At 45.6% G+C, this 12,439-nt stretch overlaps 1 protein-coding gene across 1 annotated transcript; it reads right to left on the bottom strand.

The window, feature by feature from the left end:
* Positions 1–488: 488 nt before the first annotated feature.
* Positions 489–12,439, bottom strand: LOC107107312 (zinc finger protein 862-like). The gene is made up of 3 exons (XM_015407593.1): positions 12,300–12,439; positions 4,126–6,132; positions 489–1,467 (listed from the first exon to the last, which is right to left on the bottom strand). The coding sequence occupies exon 2, from the start codon at positions 6,080–6,082 to the stop codon at positions 4,133–4,135; it is 1,950 nt and encodes a 649-aa protein (XP_015263079.1). The 5' UTR covers positions 6,083–6,132; positions 12,300–12,439; the 3' UTR covers positions 489–1,467; positions 4,126–4,132.

The following is a 12,439-nucleotide window of genomic DNA, read 5'->3' on the forward strand; positions in this document are numbered from 1 at the left end:
TAAATAAATCATTTTTTGTTTAAACTTATCCCAGCAATCAGAATAGTCCTTCCTCAGGGCCACATAGTCCTCTGAAGTGCCCAGACCCTGGGTCATTCTACCAAAAGAGAGAGATTTGGATTTTTTAATTCCTGGCGGCAGCAGAAACCTACCAAGTTCATGTACACAGAGTGTGTTTTAAAGGTAAAACCGTCTCCCCAATAAGCAAGGACGTCACACATAAATACAGTGAAGAGGGAAACCCTATTAAACAGAAGTCCCATAAAGCTGAAACTGAAATTCAAACTCTGTTAGAGATCAAGAAGAGAAAACTACTGAATACTACTTGGACAGTCCATTTGTCTGGTCAGGGGAAAATAAGATTTATTCAACTACTGGTCAAGCCATTTTTTTCTAAACATAAGCTTTATTAGAACAGCAACAAAATTTGATCAGCAGGTTTGATACTCTTGCTAATTAACAAAACAAACTGGTCAACTGTTCCTGTGAAACATTTAAAAAAACAATCCTATAATGAATTACTCTTAACTTTTTAACAATATTAGGTAAGGTTCTACAGATGTGAACTCTCAATCCCTTTGGCTTTTATAGGGGAAAACCAGGGTCAGCCTGCAGTTTCAATTAAAACTTTTTTTTTTTAAGAAATAAAGCTAAGTAACAGCAACTTCCAAAAAAGACAAAATAAAAAGAAAAGTAAATTCTTAAAGGCCGATTTTCCCCGCTGTGAGACCCCTGCAGTTATAGCAGGTGGCCAATAGGAGGAGCTCTTGCTGTGCTGCCGGGTCGCCCTCCTCCTTCCTCTGCTATGGAAGAATGAAACAGAAAATGGTCAGCTGGCACCTCCCCTCTGGCAGTACTGGCTTCATGGATCACAGTCACCTATTAGGACAGGCACACTGGTCAGTTGCCCCATCTAAACATGGCCAGTTGACTTCTATTAGGACTGGCGATGCTTTGATGGGCCAGCTGACAAGTGGTCAGTCCCCGAAATGATTGGAGTAGATTATGAGAGACTGCAAAGAGTGTAGGTTTAGGTTATTAAAAACTATTCCTGTCTAATTTTGCTTCAGACCGTGACCCACTTCTGGAGGAAACAAATTAAGCTTGTAACAGTTACAGGAATCACATCCAATTTCATCTGTGCCCTCAAACTACTTGCCCCCCCCCCCCGAACAATGAAAACATTTTCAGCATTCTATGAGATCACGGCAGCTCAGCCAATGGTGAAGGATGCTGTATTCTTGATGCTGTAACTATATGTGTAAGCTTTCTCATGTCCCACTGGCCACCAACTTAACTGATTATTTTGAAGACGGTATCCACAGTTCACAAGGGACCCAAGATTCTTTCCCCCTCTCTCAGAGTTTTTGGTCCTCCAGCAACTTTTCTTGAGGGTTATTATTTGCAACCACGATGTGCTGGTTCGTACGTACGTTGAATTTCCTCTGGAAAAGGCAGGATGAACACCTAAAACAAGTAAATAACGTTGTTCCTTTCCTGTCCACTTCCTTCATGTCAAGTTTTCAAAATCTATTTTGAACATCGCTATTATTAATATTGCACCTTTGGCGTATACAGCGCCCTACAGTCATATAAATATGTTTTCAGAAAGAGAGCCTTGCCCCCATGAGTTTGCAACTGAAATGTAGGCAGAATTCAAGAGGAGGCAATGGAGGGTGGAGGAAAAAAGAATGACATTAAATAAATTGCACAGGGGAGAAGATGATAAGTCTGCACCTACGTGGCTGTTTCGATCTACCCTGACTTCCAAACCCGACTTCCCCCCGAGTACCCATATGACACCATCTTCCAGTGACCTCCTCCCCAAATTTTCACCTGCTTCGCGCTCTGCTCTTTCCCTGCTTTGCTATGATCCTTTCTGAAAGTTCACAGTCCTGGTGGGTGAGCACGCGGTCTGGATGGGGACTAGAGATGTGAAGCCCTGGAAACAACCCGGAAAAATTCGAAAAAACCCCGTTTTTCCCCTGAAGCTTTTTTGTTTTTTTCCGAAAAATTGGGAAAAAAAGAAAAGAAAAGAAAAAAAATTGATTATGGAATGTTTTATTTTAACATGATGAATAAAATATTTTAAGACAAGGTGTTCAAATATTTTCCAAATCATTTCTAATATATATATATATATATGGTATCAGATTGATCTAATTTCTGTGCACTGAGGACAAGCAAGTCCTAGGTTACAAACTGAACTCTCCAATGCAAGAACAAGATGCATTTCTTCCTTTAGGAGGTGCGATTGTCAGAAGAAAATAAAAAAGTTTCATGTGGGTGGGTATTCTGTTTGTAATAATTGAAAGGATACACTATATTTTTAATATGCTAGTTGTGATAATTTCATGCCAAGTAAAAATGTCCATAGTCATATTTTATGTTCCTAAAGTAACAGAATGACTTTCAATCTAGAAAAGACAAAAGAAATGCTAATGTAGCATTTTTTCCATTTTTCCGAAAATTTCCATTTTCCCCCGGAGAAAAAACCCGTTTTTTTCCCCCAAGCTTCAAAATTTCCGGAAATTTTACATCTCTAATGGGAACCGCACGTTTTTGAAACTCCCACCCACGCTGGAGCCATTTTACTACCATGGTCCCTTTGTAACCACCATTTCCCCTGCCTTTTCACTGGAGGGCTTTTTTGCCAGCTTAAAAAAAAAAAAAGGCAGTGGTGATATTACTATAGCAACTACTGATAGTACAAAAAAAAGCCTTCTGGTGGCACTGGGAGGGTGGTATTAGAAACTGACTGTGGAATATAACCCCTGTGTAGATGCTTCGTTTCGGCTTCAAATGCCTCTGCATTCACAGCACAATGAATTCACGGTAGAGAACTGCTGGCGGGCGGATGCTGCCAGAGACTACACAGAGGGTGTCTGAGCCACCTGTTTATAACTGGAGGTGGCTGTTGTTTGGCCATCCTGCCCCTCCCACCTCTTCCCAGAATACCAAGGGGCAGTCTTGCATCAATGTGATCCAGCACCAGGGTTCCCTCTAAGCTGAATTAGTGTGAGCTAGCTCACAGTATTTTAGCCCCCGGCTCACATTTTTGTCTCCGCTCAAGAAGGAGGGCTCCAGAGCAAACTAATCTATGCAGTAGCCAAATCGCTGGCTCACAACTTTAATGCCAGTGGCTCGCAAAGTAGAATTTTTGCTCACAGGACTCCACAGCCTAGAGGGAGCATCATTCTGCACCCATCCATTTGGCCCTACCTGGCATTCCACAGAGATGGTGTGAACAAGGGGTCTCAAGATCATGGCGTAAAATTTTACTTATAGATATAAAATTAAAAATGGGCCTGGGTGGGAAAAAAGAGTTTCAGAGAACCTGAAAGCTCGCACATTGTTTTGTCTCCTTTTGGTTGGCTGGTAGGGCTCTACTGGTAGCAGGAGCTCCTTTGCATATTAGGCCACACACCCCTAGTGTAGCCAATCCTCCAAGAGCTTACAGAGCTCTTCTTACTGGGGCTACTGTAAGTTCTTGGAGGATTGGCTACACTAGGGGTGTGTGGCCTAATATGCAAAGGAGCTCCTGCTACCAGTAGAGCCAAACCAAACAGATTTTGGATTTAAAAAGGGTGGGAAGCAAGGGAACCAGGAGCCACTGACAGCATTTTAAGAGGCACATCGCAGACCCCGACCTGAGCTGAGACACAGGAGGAAGGTTGCTCAGCATCATCACCCAAAGGAAATTCACATTTCCTATTTTCTTTTTAAAAAGCAAGGAATTAATACTCCTATTAAATGAATTAAAATTTCGCAGATCCAAACTATTTCATCAAAGGGGGGACATGTTCCCCATTTCCCCCCCTCAATCTTGGAGAGGGGTCTACTCTTTTCCTGATTTTGTTTTTCATGGGGGTGTTCCTAGCCTGAGGACCAACAGAAAACACCAACTGCCAGGCTGGGGTTGGCAGGTGACGGGTGAAGCGGGAGAAGGGGGACTGGCAGCCAGAAGGCTTTGGCCATTCGGGAGATTTGGGGGCAGCATCTTCTACGGCAGAGGCTGGGGAAGGCCCCGAAAGGGCGGAGTTCAGAGAGGGCAGGGCCTTTGTACGCCACAGAACCATTCCCACGTTGGCTTAAAAACCTATTGAAATAACAACCCCTTTTTACCTTAAAGTTAGGGCGCCTGTGGAATGTCCTCATCTTCTGGCTCCTCCTTTTTACACTTGTATTCCTGCTCACCCCTTGCCGCTCTGAGTAACTCCGGGTTCTTGTACAGGAACTCGTGGAAGTCTGCGCAGGAAATGTTGAAGTTCAGCTGCACCTGCAGCTCTGCTTTCACGACACTGTTGCTCAGTCTGTTTTTGTCCTTGCTCCACAGCTGTGCCATGAGATTGTAGATCTTCTCGCAGAAGGTGTTGGAGACAGGAATGGAAAGCACAAAGGAGACCAGCTTCAACAGCTGGCTGTCCGCACGCTCCGGGATTTGCCGGAAAACCTTCACCCACCGCTGATCTACTTTCTGCTCCTTGGAGACAATCTCTTCTCGGAGTTTCTGCAAGACGCAGTACTCGTTGTACAGTTGGTCGATGTCAATATCAATGCAGAGGGCTGTCACCAGGGTCACCAGATCGAACCATTTCACCTCATTGTTCAACGAGAGCACCGCCATCTGCTCGAAAATCGACGTTTCAAAATAATACCACTGCTCCAGGTACGCGATGCACCGGGACAACGTCTTCTCCGCTTCCTCGGTGAATTTTCGGTTCTCAAACGCGGAGATGTTGCTCAAAATGATTTGGGATGACTTCCCGTAGAACTTGTCCTCTTTCCTCCTCTTGAGTTTGGCGTGGAGGTTTTCCAAGACGCTGTGTAGCTCCGTGCAAGTGATGTGGTCGCATTCCAGTTTTTTCACAGACTCGGAAAAAATTCTCATCAGGTTGTGCACGAAGTGAACGTAACAAAGCGGGAGAGACGCGTGCTCCTCCACTCTGAACGCCTCCCACAGGATCTTGAGACACTCGTCCTCCCCCAGTGACGAGAAGTACGCCCTCAACACTGACCAGCTTTCGAGGATACGGTCGACAGCGGGTAGGAGGGACAGCCATCTTGTTGTTACATGTTGAAGCACATCTTTGTATTCCGTTTCCACAAACTCGTAAAAGGACATAAGAGAGTCTATCTTTTTGGTGGAGGACGAAAACTCACTGTACAGCTTGAAGATGAATGTTTCTACGTCAAAACTCAGCGCCCTCATCGCCTTTTTGAGGCAATTGTGGATTACGTGGCCCATACACCCCACTTGTATCAGTCCACCATTAAGCTGCTTGAGGTCCTGGAACACTGCCCAGTGTTTCCCAAAGTCCACGGAGGCATTATCAATCATGTAAGAGGCCATTCGGGTCACGCTCAGACCGTTTTCCTGCAGGATAGTGGCAATCCGCGATGCCACTGAATCGCTTGACAATTCGCTGTAGAAATCAAGCAGGCCATGCTTAATTCCTTCTGTCGCTGAAAAGTAACGAATGGTAACGGGAAAATACTGCCTGCTCCCCTTGTTGTAGGCGTCAGACCCAACCGAAAAAAACGGCACTTCCTCCAAGTCCTTCAACAAAAGCTCTTGAGATTTGGGGGCCAAAACAGTCTCCGCGATGGTGGTGGCTTTCGCCAGTCCGCAAGACATTTTTTTGGCCACAGCGGAATCCGGTAAAATCCTCGAGAGCGTCTTGTACGCGCAAGCTTGGCTTGCGTAGCTCAGCTGGTGCACAATGTTGTGATAGACCTGCCCCAGTTCTGCTGCTGTCACCATGTCTTCCTGGTACTCGTCCGTTTCGGGTAACAGCACCGGGATTTGCGGCAGGTCTTTCTGCTGCTTCTCTGATTCCCTGTGCTTGGAGCTGTCCGCGTGGCTGGTGACTGCTCTTCTCCCCTCGTACTTGATGGAGAATCCCTGATGGCACAGGATGCATTCTGCCGTCATCCCATCGATCTTCCGTAGCCAGTTTTTGAAGGCGTCTTCCTTGCACCATTCGTCCTTAAAATAGCAATAATACTTCCTCTTCTTCACTGAGCTGGTGATCAAATTCACCTCCGAGCCAGTGACTGAGTTCCCCTCACCGGCATCCATGTTCCCCTGATCTTAACGCTCTGTCTGTATGTTTGAGCCAAGCCTGCTTCCTGTAAACAATGAAAACAACAACACAAATTGCCTCTTGTTCCAGAAAACTCAGAGCTCCCCCTCCACAAACACACCCACCAACCCCTCACCCAGTGGGCATCTATTTGATTCCACATCGTCTTTGTGTGTATTTTGAGGCAGCCAATAGCTGAAGTTTCGTGTTTTACAGCACTCCTTTTTGGAGCATGGGCAGAACGTATCATTTTGAGCTCCGAAGTCTCACTAAGATGTTCTGTGTGGCCTCAAGTATTTGGGTGGGAGACCTCCACAGAATAGCAGGGCCAGGAGGCAGAGGCAGGCTATGAAGCCACTTCTCTGGACGTCCTCCATGCCCCAGTAGGAGTCGGCAGAGGTCGCCATGACTTCCAGGCACAGGTGCGCACACACACACAAACAAACAAATGTTCTGTGCGGCCTGAAATGCTGTGACACGTTTTAAAAAACTGGTCGGCTGGTACAAGTTAATTTCGTTAGACACCTAAGACCCCACTCATCTCCCAAACGGAGACCCAATGCAGCTTACAAGATCCTCCTGTCCCCCATTTTATCCTCACAACCACCATAAGAGCTGGGTGAGGCTGAGAGAGTAGGACAGGCCCCAAATCACCCCGTTTCCATGGCGAAGTGGGGGATTTGGAATACTGTGTGCAGTTCTGGCCACCACAATTTAAAAGGATATTATAGCTTTGAAAAAAGTGCAGAAAAGGGCAACTCGAAGGATAAAAGGGTTGGAACACTTTTCCTATGAGGAAAGGTTAGAAGAAGAAGAGAACGCCCTGCACTCGGAGTCTCAGAGCGGCTTACAAACTCCTCTCCCTTCCCCTCCCCACAACAGACACCCTGAGAGGTGGGTGGGGCTCTGACACAAACTGCTCTTTTTCAAGACAGCTGTGCAAGAGCTTGTGACTGACCCAAGGTCACATCAGCAGGTGCAAGTGGAGGAGTGGGGAATCAAACCCGGTTCTCCCAGATTAGAGTCCGCACACTTAACCACTACACCAAACTGGCTCTCTTAAAGCACTTAGGGCTCTTTAGCTTGGAGAAAAGACGACTGAGGGGTGACATGATTGAGGTTTACAAGATTATGCATGGGAAAGAACAGGTAGAGAAAGAGGTACTTTTCTCCCTTTCTCACAATACAAGAACTCGTGGGCACTCCATGAAATTGCTGAGCTGTCGGGTTAGAACGGATAAAAGGAAGTACTTCTTCACCCAAAGAGTGATTAACACATGGAATTCACTGCCACAGGAGGTGGTGGCGGCTACAAGCATGGACGGCTTCAAAAGGGAATTAGATAGGCATACGGAGCAGAGGTCCATCAGTGGCTATTAGCCACAAGGTATAGATAGGGGCTCTGGGGCAAGTGATGCTCTGTCTTCTTGGTGCTTGGGGGGGCCAACAGTGGGAGGGCTTCTAATGTCCTGGCCCCACTGGTGGACCTCCTGATGGCACCTGGTATTTTGGCCACTGTGTGACAGAGTGTTGGGCTGGATGAGCCTTTGGCCTAATCCAACATTGGCATCTCTTATGTTCTTATGTTATGATTCAAGCCTGGATCTCCCGGATCGCGGTCCAGCATTCTAAGCAGTCACTCTGTCTGGATGGCTTAAACCCACCCCCCCAACACAACTACTTTTGCACAATTATTGGGAACCGTGTAGACCCAATCCTACACCACTGATTAACAGGGCTTCACCTTAAGCGTGCCTAAGGACTGCAAGTTGCAACCAAAAGGTGAGAGTCTGTGAACTTCCCAGAGTAAATGGATTCAATCTTGACAGGGCAATCCCCAAACGTACTTATACCCTTCTCAGTCCGTCAACATCAATGGGCTTAGAATGGTGTAACTCTGCTTAGGGTTGCATTGTCAATGTCTCCCTTGCCTTCATTTTGGGTTCTCTGATGTTTACCTTTTTTGAGGCTACCTCTTCCCATCCCACCCACAGATGTGCTTTGCATACTCCAACGCACAGTTACTTAGAAGTGAGCCGGTCTCTTGGACTCAGTATCACATCACTAATCCCTTTCCCCAAGATCCAGCTCTTACAATCCAGATATGATTCTGCTACTGTTTTTCTCATTTCCTTCTCTCCCTGGCTGCAAACAGAGATACTAGAGAATGCACTGCTTCTAAAGACTGCCATTCGACAAGTCATGTTGGATCAGGCCGGTGGCCCATTGAGCCCCACATGTATCACACAGTGGCCAAAAGCCAGGTACCATCAGGAGCTCCACCAGTGGGGCCAGAGCTCCAGAAGCCCTCCCACTGTTGCCCCCCAAAAGCACCAAGAGTACAGAGCATCACTGCCCCAGATGGAGAGTTCCTATCTATACCTGGTGGCTAATAGCCACTGATGGACCTCTGCTCCATATGTTTGCCCAATCCCCTCTTGAAGCCGTCCATGCTTGTAGCTGCCACCAATTCCTGTGGCAGTGAATTCCATGTGTTATTACTCTTTGGCTGAAGAAGGACTTCCTTTTATCTGTTCTACGCCTGCTGCTCATTAATTTCACTGACGAGCTCTAGTACTGTGAGGAAGGGAGAAAAGTACTTCTTTCTCTGCCTTCTCTATCTCATGCATCATTTTGTAAACCTTTGTCATGTCACCCCTCAGTCTTTGCTTCTCCAGGCTGAAAAGCCCTTGCCTCTTTAACCTTTCTTCATAGGGAAGGTGTTTCATCCCCTGTAGCATTTTAGTTGCCCTTTTCTGCTATATCTTTTTGAGGTATGTTGACCAGATCTGTACACACAGTATTTCAAATGAGGCTCCACCACAGATTTATACAGGGGCCTTATGATACTGGCTGATCTGTTTCCAATCCCCTTCCTAATAATCTCCAGCACAGCATTTGCCTTTGTTATTGTAGTCCACATCTTCAGTGAGTTATCTACCATGATTCCAAGATCTCTCTCCTAGTCAGTTACCTCCATTTTGGACGTGTATTTATAGTTAGGGTTTTTGGCTCCAATGTGCATTACTTTGCTCACTCATCCAGCCTTGACCAATCCCTCTGGAGCGCCTCACAGTCCTCCCTTGTTCTCATCACCCTGAATAACTTGGTGTCGTCCATGAGCGTAGCCACTTCACTGCTTACTCCCATCTCCAAATCATTAATGAGCAAATTAAAAAGCACCTAGTACAGTGCCCTATGGTACCCTTCTGCTTGCTACTTTCCATTGTGAAAACTGCCCATTTAGACACACTCCCTATTTCCTGTTAATTAACCAGTTTTTAAATCTACAAGAGGCCTTGTCCTCTTATCCCATGACAGCTAAGTTTACTTAGGAACCTTTGATGAGTAATTTTATCAAAAGCATTCTGGATATCTGGGTGGACAACATCTACTGGGTCACCCTTGTCCACATCTTTGTTCACCCCCTCAAAGATCTCTAAAAGGTTTGTGAGACAAGATCTTCCTTTACAGAATCCATGCTGATGCTTCCTCAAAAGCCTTTTTTCATCAATGTGCCTACTAATTCTATCTTTGATAACTGACTCCACTAACTTACCTGGCATAAATGTTAGACTGACTGGCCTGTAAATTCCTGGATCTCCTCTGGAACCTTTTTTAAAGAAGGGGGTTCCATTAACTACCTTCCAGTCCTCGGGAATAAAGGCAGATTTTAGTAATAGATTTGCATATTTTTGTCAGGAGATCCACAGGTTTAGAGTTGAGTTCTTTCAGAACTCTTGGATGTATACTATCTGAGCCTGGTGATTTGTCAGTTTTTAGTTTGTCCATCAGTCTGGACTGGATGGGCCTTTGGCCTGATCCAACATTGGCGTCTCTTATGTTCTTAACTCTTGGATGTATACTATCTGAGCCTGGTGATTTGTCAGTTTTTAGTTTGTCCATCAGTCATAAGACCTCCTCTCTCATCACCTCAATCTGATTCAAGTCTTTTGACACCCTTCTTGAAATCAACAGCTCCGGAGTGGAAAAGCACTTTTCATCTTCCATAGTGAAGACAGAGGCAAAAAATGCAGTCAGCTTCTCTGTCATTTCCCTATCATCCTTTAGTAATCTTTTCACCCCCTAGACATCCAAGAGCCCCACTGCCTCCCTGACTGGTTTTCTGCTTCTAATGTATTTGAATATATTTTTATTGTTGGTCTTTATGTTTTTTTCAGTCTGTTCCTCAGAGTCCCTTTTTGCCTGTCTGATCACCAACTTGCATTTTATTTGCCAAAGCCTGTGCTCTCTTTTATTTACCTCACTCGGACTAGCCTTCCACTGCTTAAAGGAATCCTTCTTACCTTTTACTGCTGCCATTACTTTGTCCGTTAACCATGCAGGCCTTTTTAAATACCTATTTGTACCTTTCCTAGGCTAACTATGCATTTTATCTGAACTTCCAACACTGCAATTTTGCAATTTTAAATAGTTCACAGAAGGGATATGACCCTCCTTACTGTTCCTTTCAGTTTCTTCTTCACAAGTCCCCTCATTTGAGAAAAGTCATCCCTTCTAAAGTTAAATGTGGTTGTGTTGGTCTTCTGGATCAACTCCCTATTTAGATAAATGTTATACTTAACAGCATTATGGATTCAGTTGGGTAGCTGTGTTGGTCTGAAGCAACAGAACAAAGTTTGAGTCCAATGACACTTTTAAGATCAGCAAAGTGTTATTCTAGCTTTTGTGTGCATGTACACCTCAGATGAAGAAGTTTTAATTAAACTTTGTTGATCTTAAAGGTGCCACTGGACTCAAACTTGTTCTTAACAGCATCATGGTCACTGTTCCCAACTGGTGCCATCACGTTTACATCTCTTGAGCATTACTTAGGATCTAGTCCAAGATCGCCTCCCCCCCAGTAGGTTCTCTGACCTTCTGCTTCGTGGCACAGTCATTGGGAGTATCTAGAAACCCAGTCTCTTTCTCCTGACTTGAACAAATATTGACCCAATCAATGTGTGGGTAGTTAAAAAAAACCCCTATCATGACAGTTATTTCATCTAGCCGCTTTCCTTAATTCTTTTGCTTTTTAAAAAATAATCTTTTAACCTTTGATCTGGTGGGCGATAACAAATTCCTAGAGTTAAGTTTCCTTTTGAGCCCACTATTTCCACCCACAGCGTTTCTCTAAGCAATAATGGACTGTATAGCCACTCCACCTCTGACCTGACATATAACCTCACTCCAACATTTTGTGGTTGGCTCTGTCTCTCATGGCAGCCATTTTGCCATTGTGCCCACCACCCTGTGTCAGAATTCCAAAGGCACCCACAGGCTTAAAATGATCAGGGAACCCTGCTTTTCAGGTACCTCTTTTATTAAGAAACATTCAGGTTTATTAGTATCTGCTTCCGTAGCGCTGAGTGAGCTTTCGCTGGCACCTTACAATCACCGAATATTATAATAAATTTAGGGGGGAAACACCTATCATATTTATTCCAGAGCAAAGTGGCTTTATAACTGCTAAAAGGATGTTGGCACATTCGTAAAAGTTTCATAAATCTTTGAGCTCTTACCGCAAGGTGCAAATCGCAGCCTGCGCTGACAAGCACCCTCCAAGTAATTAAGAACTACTTCCTGTTGCAGTTGGGAAAGTCTTACAGGAAGCATGCCTCTCCCTCACTTTCTATGCATACCTCTTTCGTTTGCCAAGTCCCTAATTTTGTCATCACACTGGTAAATCTCTTGTGCATAGTCGGGGTCTGGCACACTACTGTGAGCTACCGTTTGCAACAGGCCCTCACAAGATTCTGGGGAAGCAGATCTCAGGTGGCAATAAAAACACTCTCCTGAACAGAAATATCACAAATCTGCTCAAAATGCACTTTGTTCCTCGGCTCCCGCATAACGTTTCCATGGTTGGGGAGATTTCCATTCACGAGGCCACCTGCTCCCCCTTTTCCCCGCATCCCCAAACGCCTCACCATACAGTCCTCATGAAGACACCCCCCTCCCGTAATAACTGGGGGGGAGGGGATCAGAGGTCGGCTGCAGGAGTGGGGCAGCAAGCACACCCCCTTTCTGCCCCTGAAAGCTTTAACCTCTAAGGGATACTTTAATTCAACAGATGCAAACTTTCTGTTTTCACTTCAGGTCGAATGTCTTACCCACACCTAGGACCACTACTTGCTCGATGGGACCAGCAGTCGGGTTTGGATCAGGGCCACCATAAAGACGATCTGAACCTTCCCCGGACCCGGCTGTTACCTTTTCCTTCACCCTCTTCACCCGGCCTCCCTCGCCGTAGTTCTCTGCCAGCCTCGCTCTCCCCCTTTTCAGCGGGGCTCCAGCTCCACTTTTGGCGCGGGAAAATACCGACCCTCCTCGACGCTCCAATTGCCAGGAAG

This window comes from Gekko japonicus, unplaced genomic scaffold (assembly GCF_001447785.1).
Source record: "Gekko japonicus isolate JY-2015 unplaced genomic scaffold, Gekko_japonicus_V1.1 scaffold1238, whole genome shotgun sequence".
Taxonomy (NCBI): Eukaryota; Metazoa; Chordata; class Lepidosauria; order Squamata; family Gekkonidae; genus Gekko; species Gekko japonicus.

What these genes read in the sequence shown, in the direction of transcription:
- LOC107107312 (XM_015407593.1), bottom strand. Translation starts at nt 6,082, where the DNA reads ATGGATGCCGGTGAGGGGAACTCAGTCACTGGCTCGGAGGTGAATTTG.